Genomic DNA, 21,565 nt, shown 5'->3' on the forward strand with positions numbered 1-21,565 from the left:
ACAGTGTAATTTGCAGTGCTCCCTATTCTGAAGTTGTTTTGGATTTCTAAGTGAGACATAAAGCATTCTCCTTATTTTACAGGATGTTTTGATTCCCTTAGTGAGCCACTGTCTCCTGTAATCATTGAGATTGGTGTTTTTTAAATTCTATTGGGAAATACAGATCCAAAAATAGTAACAAAATCATTAAGCAATACGTTAAATTTATCATTGATGTCTTCAGCCTGATATACTGTGTCCAATCCAATTGCTGCAAATGTTTCCAGATTCTCACTATTGATTAGTCTAAAACACTATTGGTAAAACTAATCTTGTTAGCTGGGCTTACACATGCATTTTTAACAACTGCCTATCATAGTCTGAAAGGCCATTTAAGATTTGTGTTACACAAATGTTATCAATTCTGTTGTCGTCAACAAAAATATTGTCAATCAGACTTGTGGAGTTCTTAATCACCCTTGTGGGAAAGTCAACAACTGCCCTCAGATTAAAAGAGCTCGTTACATTCTCAAAAACTATTCTATTACTATTACAGGTAAAGAAATTTATATTAAAGTCACCAATCATGATAATTTCTTTGTTTTTTTTCTTTTTTTTTTTAAACAGCCAAGTTAAAAGTGATTTTATTTGCTTGAAGAATATACTACACTTTCCTGAGGGTGCTCTGTAAACAGTAAACAGTAATCACATACACAGGCAGAGTATTAATGTGGAGTCCAATGCAACAAGCCTCAAAATGCTGATCAACACAGTAATTCTTTACATCTACAGACTTGTACACTACATTATTTTAACAAACATTATTACTCCAGCTTCTTCTACTGCATTTCTAATATAAAAGTAAAAAAAATGCACTTTTTTACAGTTTTCCAAGGAACCATCCACGAACTAGTGGTGCCTCCATTAAGTCCCATCCAGCCCACCATTGGCCACATCAAATGCAAACAGAACCAACCAGTTTGCTCCATTGGTCTAAGTAGGAGGAAGTGTGTAATATTCATACTTTGACCCTGTATCGTAGAATAGTGACACTAAGATGATCCTTTTGTTGGGTACATAAACTGTCCCTAGCCCAAGGGCTATACAATACACTTGACTATACATTATTATCATCAATAGAACCCAAGGAACGAGCATCAGAAAGTCACACTTCTATGCACAGCATTTTGGAACATATCAGGTACACATGTTGTTGTAGTCATACTGATATCTTTCATGGTAACTTTTACATTTTCTTGTTCATTCTAATTTCTGCTGCTGATATGTATCGATATGTATAAACATCTGTTCTTAATTATTCAATTAAAATTAAGTTACCAGGTTATATATGTGTGGAACAGACCTTGAAACATTACAGCTACAGTTGAAAAGCATTCAAATATATTACACTCTGAATCACTGGAGCACTTGATACAAGTATAATTTTCAATTTTTAGTTTTTCTTTTCAGGATTTTGGCATTGTCATAGTTGTGAGTAGGTACTGGACACTTTTTGTTGTTAATTAGAGGGTTTTGCTTAAGTCTGTAATTAGATTATATAACTGGCAAAATCGATATTGCCAGAAGAAAATACAGAAGCACATACCCCTCCAACCCCCCTCCCCACTCTATTGCACATCACATCAAGCAACTGTAAGTTACAAAATTGTTAAGGCTTTTCATGGACACTTTGCAATGATGGAGGGTGAAGATGTGTCGGTGCCAGCCATTGGTGCTAGTGAAACACCAGGAAAACCGTCAATCCCCTGCAGTTCAGGGCACTTGAAGTCCTTCCTTACCTTCCTGAACTATTTAGCACAGACTATAGATCTTTTGTTCAGTTCATTAAAAATCTGGTCCCTTAGTTGGGTTGCATCCACTGTGAACAAATGTCTGTAGCAATTCAGTCGTCATTCACTACTGACTCTATCAGCTGGTCATTACTGTTTGTGTAATGGAAATTCAAAAATTATACATAAACTTTAATTTTATTTCAAAAAAACTAAAATTGATTTTGAAAGATCTAGGACAATCACATCTCACTACCAAATCTAAGTGTTGAAGTTTTATGTTCAACACTTGCTGCTTCTATTACTGACAGGTACTGCTAAAAAATAGTTTTTGGACCATTATGTTCACCTACAAAATGATTTTTGTAAAATTATTATTTTTTAATATATTTTGATTGCGTGACTATGTTAAAACCTCATGGCACTTGAAGGTTTAAGAAAAATTATATAATAATATGACAAAGATCTAGAAATTTGATTTTAAACTTCAAAACTTTTACAGGACTCTGGCCATAATTTATTGATTAATAATTGTATATTGAAACTAAAGAAGAAAGGTAGCAAATTAAATAGATGTGAGCTAGACAAATTGACAGAAGCTCTGGTTACTGAGAGTTTCAAAGGAAGCGTTAGAAAATTACTGAACCTGGGTGAAAGAATACAGTGTGAGATGAAATAACAAAAGCTGCAAAGGATTTAATAGGCAAAATGACAAGGTCCAATAGAAATCCTTACATAATACACAGTATACTGAACTTAACTGATGAAAGGAGACAAATTAAAAATGCATGAAGTAAAAGAGGGATAATAGAGTACACACATATAATAAATGAGATTAAGAGAAAATGCAAAACGACATTGCAGTAATGGCTAGAGGATAAATGAAAAGCTGTAAGAGCATGGCATGCATGATTATGGATGCCACCTGTATGAAAATAAAAGAAAATTTTGGAGAAATGAGAAGCAGCTGTATGAGTATCAAGAGCTCGGCAATGATGAGAAGACTGAAAGGGGGAAGGTATATATAGAAGGGTATAAAACACAATAAACTTAAAGGCAATATAATGAAAAGAGAAGAGGAAATATATGAAGATGAGATGGGAAATATGGTGCTGCAAGAAAAATCTGACAAAGCACTGAAAGATCCAAGAGAAAACAAGGCACCTGGAATAGACAATATTTCCTCAGATTGATTAAAATCTGAGAGAAGTAATCACAAGAAAACTATTCCACATGACATGAAAGGTGTAAAAGATGGGAAAAATACCCTTGGACCTCAAGAAGAAAGTAATAATTCTCATATGAAAGAAGGCAAATGGTGATTGATATGCATATTACTAAACTATCTGTTCAGTAAGTCATGGCTGCAAAATATTAACACAGATTATTTACTGAAGAATGGATAATTTGATAGATATCAACTTCAGGGAATTTAAATTAGGGTTTTGGAGAAATATGAAAACATGTGGTGCAATACTGACCTGACAACTAATCTTAAAAGACATAATGAAGAAAGGAAAACCTATGTTTACAGAATTTGTTGTTTTAATGAAAGCTTTTGACAATCTTGACTAGAATGCTCTTTCTGAAATTCTGATGGTGTCAGGCTTTTTTAGAGGTGTGTGTTTGTGTGGAAGGAGGGGGGGTTAGCAAAATGTTGTCTACAACTTGTACTGATACTGAAACTAGAGTGCTGTTGCAGTTAAAAAAGAGTTAAAGGACTTGAAAGAGAAGTAGTAGTTTAGAAGTAGTGCAACAAGATTATAGTCTGTCTCAAATGTTATTGAGTTTGTACCCAGAGCAAACAGTAAAATAAACCAAGGGAAATTTTTGAAATAAAACTAAAATTCAGGGAGAAATAAAAACAAAAAATGAGGTTTTCCAATGCCCATCAGAGATGACAACTAACTTGGAAGATCAGTTGAATGGAATGGAAAGTACTGAAAACAGGTTAAAAGATGAATATGAACAAAAGTAAAACAATATACTCAAATTACATCAGGCAATGCTAAGGGAATTATTTTAGGAAATGCAACACTAAAGTAGCAGTCAGTGTTTGCTGTTTGGGCAGATATATAACTAATGGTGGCTGAAGCAGAGAGGACATAAAACACAGACTGCCAATAGTAACAACGGCATTTCTGAAAAAGATAATTTATTAATGTTGAAGATAAATTTAAGCAGCAAGAAGTCTTTTCTGGAGGTATTTGTGTAGGATGCAGCCTGGTATGGATGTGAAATGCAGATGATAAAGTGTTGAAACAAGAGGAGAATAGATGCCTTTGTAATGTGGTACTACAGAAGAATGCCAAAGATCAGATTACTAATGACACTGCACCGACACACTGTTCTTATTACCAACAACAGAGGCAGAAATAGAAAAAAATTATCCACACAAAAATCAAGAAAAAATCCTCTGCAGGACAAGATCAGATCCCATGCTTTCTTCTCCATAACTGCAGCAACCTCATAAGTAAACCACTGTCACACATAATAAACTCTTCATTCCTCAATGGCATGTTTCCTAATAAACTCAAGACCACAAAAATCATACCCATTCATAAAAAACAAAGTAACGAAGATACGAGCAATTACAGGCCAATAGCAGTACTCTCAGTATTCAGCAAAATATTTGAATACACTATGGCAGACAGACTAAATCCATTTCTGGAAAAAAGAAATGCCATATAACCTGCTCAGTTTGGTTTCCAAGGAGGAAAAACCACAACTGATGCAATACAGCAACTCCTAGATTACACCTTAACACTAGTAGACAAGAAGCTTCCAGCCATAGGCATTTTTCTTGACCTAACAAAGGCATTCGGTATGGTCAATCACAATATACTGCGGAAAAAAAATTTACTCCCATCGAATAAGGGGCACTGGCCATGACTGGTTTAAAAGCTACCTAAAAGACAGATACCAATATGTCAAAATGAATGCAACCAATTGACCAGGAATCGCTAATACTGTACAGTCATCTACCCAAATCACAGAACATGGAGTTCCCCAAAGCTCAGTGTTGGGACCCGTATTATTCTTACTTTATGTAAATGACCTCCCCTTAAATTTACGCAATAACAGAACCTTCCTCTTTGCTGATGATACCACAATTATGATATCTGACTCAAATGAACATCTTCAAGATGCAATAAACAGGAGCACAGCACAACTAAATTCATGGCTTAATTCAAACAGTCTACACCTAAATATAATAAAAGATAGGTGGTATTACTTTCCACAAAGTTCAAAATAAAAATATATCACTGAGTGATGATAAAATCAACTACATAAAGGAAACCAAATTTTTGGGGGTTACCATTACTGACACACTTACGTGGAAAAGTCATATTGATATAACCTGCACCAAACTGAGTAAAGTATGTCTCATGATTAGACAAATAAGGAATATTGTTAATACCAGCACCCTCACATCAATGTACTATGCTCTTTTCCACTCTATACTAAGCTACAGAATTATCTTTTGGGGCCACAGTGCAGAAGCAGAGAGGCTGTTTAAACTAAAACAACACAAAAAAGGTTAGAATAATATTATTCAAACAGCAGAAAGAATCCTGTAAACCACTGTTCCAGAATCTGAACATACTACGTCTCCCACGTCAGTACATACTGGACCTACTATGTTTCACCAAGAAAAATATTAGCAACTTAGATATAAACTCAAACTGGTTCCAACATGATACAAGGTCAAAGAACTCTCTACGAATAATTCCCCATTCAACAAAACTGTACAGTAAAGGTGTAAAATATATGGGAATAAAACTCTACAATCATCTCCCAATAGCAGTGAAGAACTTTACAAAAGTGAAGGATTTTAAAGTAAAGCTACAGTCACTGCTAATTAAACACTGCCTCTGCAGCATACAGGAATTCCTCGAAAACAACTTGCTATAAGGAACTGCTCAACACAAACATCATATAATGGATCCCAAACTATTGATCTCATGTAAGATAACTGAATGTAAGTTTTATTGGTATAAATGCTAAATTCTGGTACAGAATAAATATAAGACCTAAGTACATTACACACGTGATATAAATATGTAATTATTTTATAGATTCACAGACGTGTACCTCTTCTTATAAATGCCTAATATGTATCAAATGACCTTTCCTATATCATGATGTGCATTTCTGTATAATGTATGATTCAGAGTATCAAAGTAAATAAATAATAAATGACTAAGTGCTGTATCAAATCAGGGAGATAAGAAGTATATGACAGAACTTGACTAAAAGCATGAATCCTTCGATAAAATTCATCCTGAGGCATCAAGAAATTGTTAGTTTGGTAATGGAGGGAAGGGTGAAAGTGGATGCAGTTTGCAGTAGTTATGCAGATAATAAGGAGCTTGCATGGAATAGAGTAATTCAGAGAGCTACATTAGATCAGTCTTTGGACTGATAAACACATTAGCAACAACAACAACAACAATAGCTACAGACTTCTGGGAAATGTAGGGCTTTGTAATATTACATCCACAAACCTCTATAGAACATCCCATTAAGGCACCACGTTCATATGCTTTTATAAGAATTTTGTACAAATTAGGAGGAGCATCTTTCAGTTCAAACATTTCAGTGACACCACCTGTAAAATCTTCCATTGCTTCAGATGTAACACCACTGCTAAGAGCTTCATATGAACCATATAACCTGTGGCAAAAAAGAAAAATTAAAGCTGTGACAAGAAACATCTATAATACCAATACGTAATATTTGATGACACTGGATGAAACAGAAATTAATTTTAAACTATAACTTACTTGGCATAAGCTTTTTCAAGTAGAGAACTCCAAAATTCATTATATGTTGCTGAATGAAGAAACACAAGTTTCCCATTGTGTGTTGGTAATCTGTCATCAATTACAACATCTATCCAACGTCCATATTGCCAGAATCTAGAAAGATGAAAAAATTTTTGGGAAATATTCCTTTTTTGTATGCTACATACATGAAAATGAAAGGCTTCAAATGTTGAGTAAAAGATACATTATTACAATTATGCAAGTGTTGCAGGCCTAATTTTCCAATAAAATGAAACCTTTGAGTACTTTATGAATTGCAACTGTCTCTAAAATTTAACTTAAAAAATTTAAAACTAATTAAGACAGAATAAACATAGATATAGTATTATGAGAAACAAGACTTCAGTTGCCTGTACACTGAAATAAACCAAAGGTGAAGGTTGAAAATCTATGCCAGATGCTCCACTTCTCTAGAACAGTTGCCTTAACTGCCCCAGCTATCTATCACACTCAGCAGCTGACCCAAATTCTCAACCTGATGTGTAGATGTCCGCTTCCATTAGCCTTTCTGATCATGACATTCAATAGGTTTCATAGGGTTTTGGAAGATATGTTATGTCAGAAATGCCACCTCTACAGCTACAGCCTTTGGAAATGAGTAATAAGAATTTTGAAACATGCTGTATGTTTTGTGTGTTTTTGTTTGTCACAATGTCAATGGGAAATTATGCCACTTCACTGGTATGACAGCAGTTTGGCCACTCTTCTGGAGTCAAAATGGTTGCAAACCTTTATTGAACCTTGCTGAAACAGTATCATTGATCTTTTCTCTGTCACTTCTTTGTATAGCACTTACCCAGAGCATATTGTCAAACAATTAGCTTCTCAGTAACTGTGATTTATTATTGAGTGGACACTTCAAGCTCGTTAAGTATTTTGAGGAGAGTTTCATACAGTTTATGATGTAATAGAAATTTAATACAATAACTGATTGTGGGAGAAGATATCCCAGTCTTTTTACTTGCAAAGAGGCTAAGGCAAGGGTGTTTGACAAATGGCATTACTTGTTTACCATTAACAACAGTTGGTTATCAACTAGTTCATAATTACAGTTTCTCTGCAGTAAATTATTTTTTGATACTGTATGAATGTATAGCCTCAGACTGATATGATTATAAAATTCACGAAAGCCCACAGCCACTTCAACTGGAAATGAAATACCTGGAAGTTCGATGATATTTTTATTACACTTTGATTTGATTTGCATTCCTCACAAATCCCCTTTATGATGGGAGTACAAATCATGGTATGCAAATCAATAAATGAATTAATCTAATTTTGCTGTGCTTGCATTAAACTGTTTCTTATTACAATGCCATATTTAATTTTCAGTAATCTTGTGGTTTTCTATTTTGTAGCAGACTTAATTATATCACATTTTTCTCATTTTCTATGACATGGCACATAGTTTTATTTTTGTTTTGTTCTCAGTTGCACATCACTTTACCTGCATTACACCATTCTATATTGATAACACATTTCTTCTTCTGTCACCTCTGACAAACATTATTTCTTCTTCTGTTAAACAGTTTTAAGTTTGTGATAAACCTGGTTACTGTGTATTGGTGCTTAGGCAAATTGCTGCAACAAATCCATCCATGCTCACAGAGGATTCCGTAATTTCTTCAAGGCTATCTATACATATTACAGTTAATTCGGACAAGTTGTTCCATAACTGCAGTACATCAATAAATTCTGTTGGCTACTTCTGTGGGCAAGTCTCCAATTATTTTGGTTTGCCCCTAAATGTATTTATCTTTCCAGTTTTCCTGTCCTGTAATGTTCCATTTTACAGAAAAATTTAGATGTGAGAATAAAATGCTAGTTTTAAAATTTTTTCATATGGCTAGCCAAAGAATTTTTAATATTTTTATATCAGACTCAAAGTATGAATTTGTAAATACAAGTGAATGATTCATTTGGACGAGATCCCATTCTATACTTCATTTGTAATTACCGTAAAAATGTAAAGTAATCACAAAGTCTGATTTGAAGAACAGCCAGAACCAAGGATCCACTTCAGTTTTGAAGACATGTAGCCCCACCACAATAAAAGATATACCAATCACAACTGAAACAGTAGAATAATTACAGTGGCCTTTAACCCCATTCTCCCTGTGCTACATATGCAAATAAAATGGGGAAAGTCCTAATACCTGATACAACTGGATGTGCACTCTGCCATGTTTTTCACAGTAGCTTGCAGAGTATAGTTGTAGATGCAGATGTAGACATATGTTGCATATTAATATCATATATTATGTAAATATATTTATATGAACTGGTTATAATTCTGAATGTGTTTTTTAAAGAATACATGACAGCGGTAAGCAGTAAAGGTGAGAAAAAATTGGTAGATATTCTGTGAGAAAAAATGGTGTCTGTCAAAACTAAAATACTAGAGATAAGAAAAATTTCATAAATGGCATATCTCAGCACAAAAATATGGAAGAAAGAGCATTTCAAAAGTGAGGAAGTAAAGATGAAGTTAGTCATGCTTGAGTTTGAATAGGACATAATCTTTTATTTGTTTAGTTATGAAGTTTTAACTCCTCTTTCATTCAGTTCATATTTTGTGAATGTTATTCATACCTTTTGAGCATTTCAGTTCTGTTTTGCTAGACCTAGGATCAGAACTAGGATTTTCAGGCCCCTACCACACATTCTTAGGCCCTTCTCTCAATGGTTTTTACTTTGAACTTTAGTTTTTTGGATGAAGTCAGAAAATTTTGATGCTGTGGGAATGGTGTTCTTCTTTGAACCTGATAGACAGACACTATATGTTTGCTAGGCATGGAGGACAAAACGAATGGATAAAACATGGAAACAATTAAAAAAAGATGCCTGAATACAAACCATTTCCTTTGTTGGAATGTCAACAGGCACAAATAATTCCACAATGCATTTATAAAAATACGGTGCCACGAAAATGGCTAGGAGCAAAAACTCTCAATCGAATCAGTCCAATAATTGCCAGCTATTTTAAGGTAACATGAGGAACATCATTAAATAAACTTGAGGTATAGTATGCAGCTAATTTAACACAGTGATCAAGGAAATATGCAAATACAAATAAACAAACTTGGAGGTGCCATGAGAGTATCTAATCTAACACAGTAATGAAAGTAAAATATAAATAAGCAAACTTGAGGTACTGTACATGAACCTAATCTAACATGGTGACTAAAGCATATACAAAATACACATAAATGAACTTGAGGTACTACAGGTAAAGCTAATCTAGCACAGTTGAGGATTTCAGTCTCCAACAGCTGCATGCAGGCACCACAAAGGTTTGCATACAGTTCACAGAAAAGAGGTCATATCTTGGCATACTCACTATATTTTCCAGCTCTCAGTAAAGTGGATACTCCATGTTCAGGACATTAAACAACAAGGCAGGTGCTGAATAATGTTGCCATGAAATATGGTGTCAATCCCACCTACTAGTTCCCCATTGGCATCACTGTAGCCTGTAAAACTGTTTGCTTTATAAAAACACAGAACTGACTCACCATTGATTTAAGTTCTGATACTGAAATAACTTGAACATAAACTTAACACCAAAAGACTCTTCTTATGGACAACTTGGGAATGGTAAGGGAAGTGGAAGGAGTTGGGGCTCTTCCTGTAGCATGCTTTACAAAAAAAACCACTCACTGTGGCAAAGAAGCATGTGCCAGAGAAAACTCTTGTCCTCGGATGCATACAGTTTGAATTGTGGTTTTTATCTGCAGGATAATGCAACATCTGCTACAGTGTGAGACCACTGGCTACAGCAAACAAGTAGCAGGCATGAATATGTTGTAGTGCATCACCACAGTTTCCTCCCGAAAGAAGGAGAGGGCATATTACAGCATGCAGTGGTCATTCCTGGCATCAATCGGTGGACTGTCGCACATGGCAGCATGGTGTCAATAGGGCTGGGACGGGGGCCACTGGCAACAGTGGAGGTGGTGACCTCTGGGGCATCACATTGTGACCTGGCCATGAGGGTAACATCCATGGTACAGCCATCCGGGGTGAGGTGCTGCAACGCACTGTGGTTAATGGGCATACTTGGGTGTGCTGAGGTGTGGGGCAGGGCCTGGCAGAAGGCTCCACAGTGCTGGAGCATGTTAGACACATGTGTGGCATAATGCATATAGTCTTGTGCTGGCATTGATTTCAATGACTGGTGGTGCACAGGGGCTGGGCAAGTATGGCTGTTTCAATCAGCCAGTGGGTACTGTGGTGGCAGCCTCACAGAGATGTATGGAAAAGACCTTCTACCCATGCTTGAGCACAAGATGCAGGCCTAAGTGCTGTGGGAGGAGTGGTGGCTGCCTAGTGTTCATCCAAGCCATGATATATGTGCACATGAGAATTCCCTGATACATGAAGGATTTCCACTCACTGTGGTGTTGTGGGGGTGCCAAGTACAGGTGTGCTAGTCGTGTAGCTGCTTTACGAAGGCCAGGGATCAAGTTGTGGCTGGCCGGGGCTGTGGCTAGATATATTTGCCTAGCATGACAAGCAACTTCCCATACATGACTTTGGTGGCAAATGCACCAAGTAAGTTTAGGAGAACCAGTGGCAGGGCGGTAGACCAAGTTATGGGTCAATTGGTACGGGCAGCTTTTAGGGAGCTGTGGAATCTCTACACCATGCCGTTTCCAGTAAGGAGGCACTAGTTGTAAAATGGAAGAGCATACTGCAAGTTTTGCCGCACAGCTGCATGGCTTCCAGCCACTGGATGAACCTGTTAATGACAGTGAGGATGTACTGGTGGCCACTTAATGATGAGAGGGGGCCTATAATGTCAATATAGACATGGGAAAAGAGATGGTCCACTGGGTGGAAGTGGGATGTTTGTGTGGGGGGGGGGAGGGGGGGGGGGGAACAATAGAGAAACAACAGGGGCATGTGTATGACAGTCCGAATGGGAGGCAGGTGCCGTCTCCAGTCCAGTTGGTGCAGTCTCATTGGACACCGGGCAAGACAAAATGCTCCTGCATGAGGACCATGGATGTGTGAACATTAAGGTGTGACAGGCTATGAAGACATTTCAATGCCACCTTGCAAAGTCAGAGAGGAGGTATGACGAGATGCGCTTGGCAGAGCTGTGTGGGTGGTAAAACATACACAAAAGTAACACAGTGATGTAATTCCCTGCTGGGAATTGTGTGCAGTTGGAGGTTGTGCCAGTGTTTGGGTCACTGAACAGTCTTAGCAGCTCAGGACTGGCTGTTGGGATGGCAGCCAGGGCAGTTGTGGTGTGCGTACTGTAAGACCTTAGGTACACACACCATCAGATTATTTGACTTGTCGCTCTAACGAAGTAGGCGAATGTCAGCAATATGTCTCGTGGTCTTATTGTGGCGTGTTTATCTTCTGCTATTAGGTCAGACAATAGAAATGCCACTTGCACGCTCAGAGTAGCAGATTCACGGTGACCATCTTTAAACATAACTTGATTAATTTTCACACATATTTATTAAAATAATAAAAAGCATAGTAATTACTTTACTTGATTCTGGATGCTGTTTACAATTGACAATCTGAAGTTCCTTTGGTCTTGGTATGTTAATCTTATTCTCACATATCTCTGATACTTGACAAAGTGTCTATTCATTTATCTTCATGGCTATGTACAGGAATATGGTAATCTTATTAGGCGCAGACTGAAACTTTACAGACTAATGCAGACTGGCTAATCGGAGGTCTGTACACTCATTATTATACCTCACGCATTTAGGTATCACTGCGCGAGTGTGATCCGTGAGGAGAAAAGCTTCTACGTTATCAGCAATCTCATTGGCTGCGTTACATATTAATACACGGATTGGCGGAAGCAGAATTTGGTCTGTCTCTAAAAGAGCGCCATCTCGTAGTGCGGAGATGGACAAGCGCTGCACCTGTGCTGTTGTGATTAGCAGGGCGGGCTCTGGTGGGAAAGTTGTGTACACGCTGACTACACGGAACTATGTACACAACAGCAGTGTAGTCAAGGGGGCTGGCAACGGCACAGAAGCAGCTGAGGCAGTCACTGATGTTATATTAATGCCTGACACATGCCGAAAGTTAGTTGTGAACTGAGCTATATAATCCTACTGATGGGTCTGCCAAGGGGAAATCTGTGTGCCTTCCTTCCAACAAACCTCTGTCATAATGGGCTGGAAGTCCGAGAAGACCATGGAAGAGCATCCTCCCACTGACGGACGCAAGTACTTCACCACCTTTTATATGGCAAGGAGCTCACTTTTGGATGCGGGCTAACTCTGCTGCAGCTCAGAATGGAAAATAGTGCCAGTGGCTGCCAGGAACCTTCAACGTATTGTTGATGAAAGGCACCCTGGGCACTGGCGTCAGTAACAATCGTGAGCAAGGTGGTTGGATGGGGGTGGACCAGGAGGGCAACATGTGAGAGGTCACATTTCATTTGTTCAAAACTCTCCATCATATGCACCAACCAGAGAATGGTCTTGCCATTTTATATGATCTATCTGTTTCAGTTTTTTGCTCAGCGGCTATATACAGATTCTTGAAGTGTCATATTGCCTTCTCCCTGTCGTGCTCATAACTTCTGATTTCTATGCAATGATACAAAATTTGATTTTGTCAGACAGTATTGCTATTTGTTACAGATGTTCTTGGTTTCAAGAGCCCTTGTTCCTATAGTTAATAGAATTAAATTATCTTCAGAAGCAATGGTATGTGAATTCATCAAGTAATAAAAGCAAAATCTGTCCACAGTGGCCAGACAGATGTCATGTGTATATGTGTAAGTTAGACTTATTTACATATGTACGTGTGTGTGTGTTTTCTACTTTATAAGAAAACCATTTGGCAAAAGGCTAAAATATAGGTTAAAACCAACAGTTGACATCGCAATAATATTTGTTTATTTACCGGTTTCAGCTTTTGTTAAAGCCGAAATTGGTAAATAAACAAATATTATTGTGATCTTGACTGTTGAATTCAACCTAAATACAGCACCATGTCACTATATTCCATGCTGGACAATGTTGTCTAAATTTAAAAGACAAAAATCTATAGTATAGCAGTCTTTTCATTGTGCCTATCTGTGACTCAACACCATCTTTATATGGTGAGCAGCAATCTATCCTATTCCTAATATTATTGTTATTCCATCCTGGACTTCCACTGTCTGATTTTGTAAGTACCGGTAGTTAATTATGTAGTATATTTCACAGAACTGGACTTCAAAAGGACCCTTGCGAACTTCTGAGAAAGTACAAGAGGATGCCCACAAGGATCTTTTCAAGTCCAGGTGTATGGAATATACTACATAATTCATTGCTTAGCTTGACTTACTCAAAGAACAGTACAGATTCCACAGACAGTAGAATTTCTGCAACATTTTTAAAATACTAGGACACTAAGCTATATCAAAAACCTATTGTACATCGAGATTCACCATGATCACATACATTTTGGCTGTGCAAATGCTACCTACAAATTTAAGATTTCCACCAATGCATCTGCCATGCCTTTTTGTGGGGTTGGATCATATTCAGTTTTGCATAGAAGATTTCTGGAGCAGACAAAACGAATTACTTTGATATATTAAAATTTTTTCAGTACCTTAAGTTCTGCATACTAGGGAGTTATTCAGAAGAATTTGCTAAATTCCTTGCTTTGTTCAATTCCAGACTTAATTATCAGTATTATTTTAGCTATCTTCCATAGTTTTGAAAATCATCTGGTTTGAAAGTTCCCTTTATTGTATTGATTTATTATGGCTTCACACAGTAGTGAAGGCTGTAAAAAGTTCTGTGTTATGTAGCACCGAAACATAATTAAATAACAAATTAATAAAAGATTTCCATGGGGGTTAAACTACAATTCTACAGTTTATATGTAGGAAATAACTTACCGGAAATGAAATATACCAGCATACTTATCGTAAAAGTTTTGGTCATGTGGTATGACTCGTGAGAACAAGTGATCATTGAGTGTAAGATTAGCCACAGCTGCCAGAAACCAACAATCACCTGAAAAAAATGTAAGTGTCACTATCACATTAAACTGAATATCCAAACATCAAGCAGAAGGATATGTCAGGGCATTCATTCTTTAATTACATTTGTGGCAGACACGAAACAGATCTAAATGGACTCTGATGTTCATGAACATGAAACAAGAACAAAAGGTTTTTCCAATCAAACAATGGAAAATCCAGGATGGAATGCAACAATATCAGAGAAGGCAAGTTGCCACTCACCACACTCACCATATAGCGGTGATGCTGAGTTGTGATAGGGCACAATAAAAAGATTCACATAATCATAGCTTTCGACCATTAAGGCCTTTGTCAGCAGTAGACACACATACACACACGCACACACACACTCACGCAAAGGCTACTCGCACACACGTCTGCAGTCTCAGAGAGCAAAAGGTTTTTCCATGTAGACTATGCATCCTTATCTAACTTCCAAGCAGTTATTTTGTATCCTGCTGCAGAAGTCATCACAATTTATGGCCAGAAATGAAGAATAAATACAAATTAAAAGAGAAAATGGAAATCTCACTTCATTAGTGACTGTTCTGCTAAAATATCTGAATCTCTGATATGTAAAGCTTTATATTACTGTCATGATTGAAAGGAGTTATATTCATAGTAAAAATCTCCTTTTTAGAGTATTTATGAAAGCATTAACATACTTACAATCTGCTGGAAAACTTCTCATATCACAGTATATATATATATACACACAGAAAAAGATATATATATATATATATATATATATACACACACACACACACACACACACACACATACACACACACACAGAAAAAGAGAGAGAGAGAGAGAGAGCAAAATACTAGTTCTCGTTCTCATAACTATACCTTTTATTTTAGCAAAAGAAAGAGAAGTCTTGGAAGAAGCAAGGGGATTACATAGTAAAATCAGCCAGGACCCTTCTCAAGGAAGAGAGAGCAGTAAAACAATGATATCAACACAACAGATTAAATAAGAAGAGCTGAGGCATCAGTGATAAGAGAACTACAGCTTGAAACAGGAGGTGATAGAAGGGAGAAAGAGGGGAAAATGCAAAGTGTAAAGACATAAATAAAAAAGGAAAGGAAGTAAATAAATGGGAATGAGAGCAGTAATTCTGGCCAGTGCTAAGATGGTATGAAACATTCATTTAAGATTTATATTAGTGTTGTAAATGCTACAATTAAGTTAGTATGTTTACTACTTATTTTAAAGCAAATATATATATATAACATATATGTTAAACATTAATATCTTAGTTACAGGGAAGAGAGAATTTCAGTGAGAAAGCATGGTAACTCCTAAACATCCAAATACTGTGATGAGTGGTGGGCTAACTATGTACTTAAATAATGAGGGTGGTATGACGACTAAAAAGAGTCAATATGATGATACAAAAGGTACCAATATAGAATGCCATAATAAGAATGACAACCAATAAAAACAGTTTGAATGTAATCAAATGTTAGAAGATATTCATTTTCCTCTTACTGCTCAATTGTGTCTTTCTGATTTTGGTTTTTGTTTGATCACCTAGTACCTCTTTCACAACAAGTGAATTCACAATTCAATTCTGAATAAGCATTGTCACCAGCTGTAGAATGGAATCACGTCAATGAAAAATTGTGCCAGACTGGGACTCGAACCCAGATTTCCCGCTTATCGTGAGTGGTCGCCTTACCATTTGGGTGCCTGTGCATGAGCCATGGAAGGCCCAAACTTCCATACATCATCACCCAAGTGTCTATGACCTGTACTCGTACATCCATTATATATATTCCTGTACAGGTCATATGTTGTACTTGAAAGCCACTTGCCCAGTATCGGCAGATAAATGTAATATTGCAGTGCCTGTGTTATTCTGATTATGATGCAAAGGCACTTTGGCAGCCACAGCCATTAAGAAACACATAAAATGTATGGGAATACACATAATGGACATATGAGTACAGGTCATAGGCACATGGTTGATGACATACGAAGTTTGGGTTTGACTGTGAGTCATGCACGGATAGCCCTATGGTAAGACAACTGCTCACGATTAGCAGCCACTCGTGATAAGCAGGAAATCTAGGTTTGAATCCTGGTCCGATACAAATTTTATGGCTGATCGTAGTCCTTATTCACAATTGTGAATTCATTTGATGTGATTAGTAACAGCAGTGCCTGTTCCTTTGGACTTCGCATCATAATCAGAATGACACAGGCACTGCAATATCATATTAGCTCTTCAGCTTGTCATTAGTCTCTACAACTGCTAATTTACCAGATCCCTTTTATTGTTGGAACATCATTGGTGATTTATCTCCCATTTGGTCCTATTGTGTCTTCCTTCAGCCACAAACCTAAACAATTTTCCTATAATGCAAAATAACTAATGGGAACCATGAACTGAAAACTTGTAGACTTTATTCTGCAAAGTAGAAACATAACAAGACGGTAAATGGCAAATGCCTAGCACTTGAAGAAACAAGAATAAGTGGAAACTTATGAGCATGTTAATATATCATAAAGTATTGTGTAGTAAAAAAAGATGGAAAGAATGCATGTAACCATTTGCTGTAGAGTTGAGGGGTTGAACAGTAGACAGACAAATGGAATACATTGCGATTAAAACTTTCAAATAAAATTCTTCTGCAAACTATCACACAAACCATACACTTATACACATACACACAGCTGCATTGTACCAATAGCAAGCCAGTCTGGAGTGAGGGGTTGTGCCTAATGTAGTGGATATCAGGAACAAGGAAGAGGAATGAGTGAAGGGGAGGGAAAGGAGAAAGGCAAGGGCTGATAGCCCTGCACCACTGCCACCTCCATCCCTGTTCACTTTTTTACTTTAAAATCTGCTCAAAGCTCTAAATCACTTCATCTGTCAATTAATCTACAACCACATTATTCCCTCTTTCTCTGCACTATTCTACTCCCACCACTTTCCTGCCCTCCCCATGCTTGAGCTAATCTTGTTATTTAGTTATTCATATTCAGTTCCATTGCTGTCTCTCATTATGCTACCCTTTATCCACCCTTCACTCATCTGGCCTTTCATTCTTGTTCCTCTCAGCACAGTTCCTCGCCCCAGTCAGCATGGAAGGTGATGACAATGTGGCTGCTTATTGATGAGTGAGTGTGTGCTTTGTCTCTTCATTAGCTCTGAGGAAGCATAATGTCTGAAAGCTTAGTTACAGGTACAGTGTGCTTTATGTATATGTCTGCCACTGAATGCTTCAACCATATGTCACTGAATGCTTCAACCATAAGGCAAATGGTTGAAATGTACCAAGATGAAGTGGGATATTAATATTACTTTTTTTCTGCTCTCTTTTAAGTAAGCTGCACATACGCAATGTAGATATGAAATATTCAAATTCTTGTCCAAGCTGTATTTTTCAAAACCTTATTATTCAGTATATGGTTTATTGGTTGCTGGTAAAAAAAGTATAAAATGAGAATCTAGGACCATTTTATTTACAGAAAAATTCAAAATTTGCAATACATGAAAATAACATGCACTAGAAAATTTAACATCACTAATATCTGTTTGCTTTATTAATGACTCACTTTACTTGAGAGTAATCATTCACTTTCAATTAAAAAGTTTCTTATATTTTCTGGAAACTGTGTAATCAAAAAGTTACCTTTATTTAAAACTGTCTGCTTTAGAATAGTAAAATCTTACAATCCTTTCAAAAATTCAGTGCCACTGTCTTGTAGACCCAATTTTTCTGTTTTCAAGACATTTACCTTTTCTACAATGGCATTTTTGTTATTGACATATTTCAATTAGAAAATTTTGGTTTCCAAAAAGCTTGGAAATCTTTTCTAAATCCCTGAACCTTCAATATTCTGCTACATAAAGTACAACCTGTCATTTATGACATTTAAAGACTATCCAACTTTTAGTTATACAAAATAATTTACTTCTATAATACACATACATATAAACTATGATTCTTGTCTTTTACATTTATACTGAAAAGTATAATAGCTTAATTATATTCTTGTGAGGTCTGCAGCCACATCATACAGTCATTGTGTCATGATGACTTTATGACCCAGTTGCACACCTGACAAGAATATAATGAAGTAAAAGGGCTGGGGAAGTTCATGTAGTTACATAATTACTTCATACTCTATCACATTTTGTAATAACTGTAATACAAGTGTCTGTAATAGGTGCTGTTGACAGTTGCATTGTTGGCTTTCATCCAACATTCATTACTTAAAGTTCCTTGTTAATCAGCCTGTGCTGAGGTACGTTAGACTACAGGTAAATGTATGAAGTGAGCCCACATCCACCATTTAAAGAGTACAATTACTATGTTGAAAATGCTCCATGATGTAATGAAAAGTTGTTTAAAATTTACTCATAGCACTGAGCAACCACTGACTGGACAATGGCACCTGTTCAGTCAGCTCAGTGAACTTAAATAGTAACCTCCATTATTTAAACTTATGGGTGCATTAACTAAATTTTTCTTTAATCATTTTACACATAAATTCATAAAATTGAAGTCCATATACTGTCTGCCACTAATGGCATGAGACATGCTGGTGATATTTTATTTCTGTTTCCACACTCAATATCAAATGTGATATTAAATAACAATGTATGTTAGGGTAAAGAATAAATTACTGTTCAGTAGGCTTGAAAATATGCAGCAGGAAATTTCCAGTTACTTGATGCATTCTGCATTAAATCAAACTTATCCAATTTTGAAGATAGTGGAGTAGCAAAATTCCAGGGAATGAAAGGTAGCCATGTCTGTCATTATTCTGTAAGGGGAGATGTGAAGTGGCCCGGTGAACAGTGCAGACACTGGCAGGGTAAAAGATGTATCATGTGCAGGGGCCAACAAGTCCTCCCCAGTCACCTACAAAGTTTTCATATGGATACACTTCCAGTGAAACAATAATTAAGACGCAATTTGAGTGGAGGAATATCCACTGAGCTCAGAGGAATGGACTCGTGCTCATCCCCAATGTGGGGGAGACAACAAATAGTCTATAAGTAAAGGTGTTGTTTGGATGATAAATATACATAAGAAATTCTCATAGTAGTTGATTCAAGTAAGAGTAAGCATTCACAAGCTAACTTTCCGTTCACTTTATTGCCATGAATTTTAGATCTATAATCTGGAAACTCTAAAAACAATCACACACATTCAACTACATGTACATCTATACCCTGAAAACCACTGTGAGGTACATGACAGATGGTATACCCCATTGTACCAGTTATAGGGTTTCTTCCTATTCCATTCACATAGGAAGTGCAGGAAGAATGATTGTTTGAATGCCTCTGTGCATGCAGTAATTGTTCTAATCTTATCTTGCCTGTATGCAATTTAATGTGTCATCTTCACAGTACGTAGTAATCTATCTTTCCTTTACAGTGTTGATATTCCAACCTGATGTTTCCATTGTCTGATTTTGTTACCATAACTGTTATAAATGTTAACATAGAAATAAAACAGAATGCTGAAAATATAACCAAATAAAAGAACATTAAATGTATTTGCGATTATGAATATGGACAACAACAGCTGTAGAATGGTATGACGACAATGAAAATTTGTGCCGCACCTGGACTCAAACCTGGACTTCCCCCCCTATCAGGAGTGGCTGCCATACCATTTGACTGTTCGTGCAATACTCACAGCCACATCGAAACTTCCATATGGTGTCAACCATGCATCTACAAACTCTACTTGTATTATGTACATTCCCATACAGGTGAGACATTTTATTGAAAGTCCCTTGCCAGGTGTCAGCAGATAAATATGATATTGCAGTGCAAGCATGCACACAGGCCCAAAGGAACAGGCATTCTAATGACTACAGCTGTTGTGAAATATGTTAAATGTATTTGCAATTGCGAATATGGATGACCATCAGCTGTAGAATGGAATGACAACAATGAAAATTTGTGATGGGCTGGGACTCGAACAGCCGGCCGCTGTGGCCGAGTGGTTCTAGGCACGTCAGTCTGGAACCGCGCGACCGCTACGGTCACAGGTTCGAATCCTGCCTCGGGCATGGATGTGTGTGATGTCCTTAGGTTAGTTAAGTTTAAGTAGTTCTAAGTTCTAGGGGTCTGATGACCTCAGATGTTAAGTCCCATAGTGCTCAGAGCCATTTGAACCATTTGGGACTTGAACAGGGGCTTCCCACTTATCACGAGCAGTCACCTTACCATTTGGCTATCTGTGCATGACTCACGGCCAGACCCAAATGTCCATATGTCATCAACCACGCATCTACAACCTATACTCATACATCCTTATGTATATTTCCATACAGGTGAGACGTTTTACTTGAAAATCGCTTGCCCAGCGTCAGCACATAAATATGATATTGCAGTGCCTATGTTATTTAGAATTATGATGCAAAGTTCCTTTGGATATGAATCACATCATAATTCATAATAACACAGGCACTACAATATCATATTTATCTGCAGGTACTTGGCAAGCCACTTTCAAGTGAAATGTATCAACTGTACAGGAATATTTCTTACAATAATATCCACATCATCTGCATAGGACAGAACCTGCACAGTTCTATTGTATGTTGTGCCTGATAGGTTAATTTGAGTTGTCCTTAACACTTTCTTTAGTGCTACATTAAAAAGCATACATGAGAGTGCATCCTCATGCCTGAGTCCACAGTTAGTTTCAAAACTTTGTGTTAATTTCCTTGTACCCATACTTTACATATTATTTTTCCCATAGTCAAACTTATGACATGTATTAACTGTTGTGGTATGGCCAGTTCATTCATGGCTTCAATAAGCTTATTTCTTTTTATGGTGTCATATGCTGCTTTATAATCAACAAATGTATGATGTGTTTCTACTTAGTATTCCAATTTTTTTTTCCCAATATCTGCCTCCCGGTGGATATTAGTTAACTGCTGATTTGCCAGATCTAAAGCCTGCCTGGTATCTCTCAATT

At 36.9% G+C, this 21,565-nt stretch overlaps 1 protein-coding gene across 2 annotated transcripts in view; it reads right to left on the reverse strand.

Annotated features, from left to right (window-relative positions):
- LOC126479379 (calpain-A-like) overlaps positions 1-21,565 on the reverse strand; it is a 236,800-nt gene that overhangs the window by 123,698 nt on the left and 91,537 nt on the right. For both annotated transcript variants that reach the window (XM_050103781.1, XM_050103780.1), the window contains exons 4-6: positions 14,478-14,595; positions 6,557-6,691; positions 6,278-6,446 (exon numbers count right to left, since the gene is read on the reverse strand). In XM_050103781.1, coding sequence (XP_049959738.1) covers positions 6,278-6,446; positions 6,557-6,691; positions 14,478-14,595 — 422 coding nt within the window. The remainder of the gene's footprint in view (positions 1-6,277; positions 6,447-6,556; positions 6,692-14,477; positions 14,596-21,565) is intronic.

The sequence above is a fragment of the Schistocerca serialis genome, chromosome 1, assembly GCF_023864345.2.
Source record: "Schistocerca serialis cubense isolate TAMUIC-IGC-003099 chromosome 1, iqSchSeri2.2, whole genome shotgun sequence".
Classification (NCBI taxonomy): domain Eukaryota; kingdom Metazoa; phylum Arthropoda; class Insecta; order Orthoptera; family Acrididae; genus Schistocerca; species Schistocerca serialis.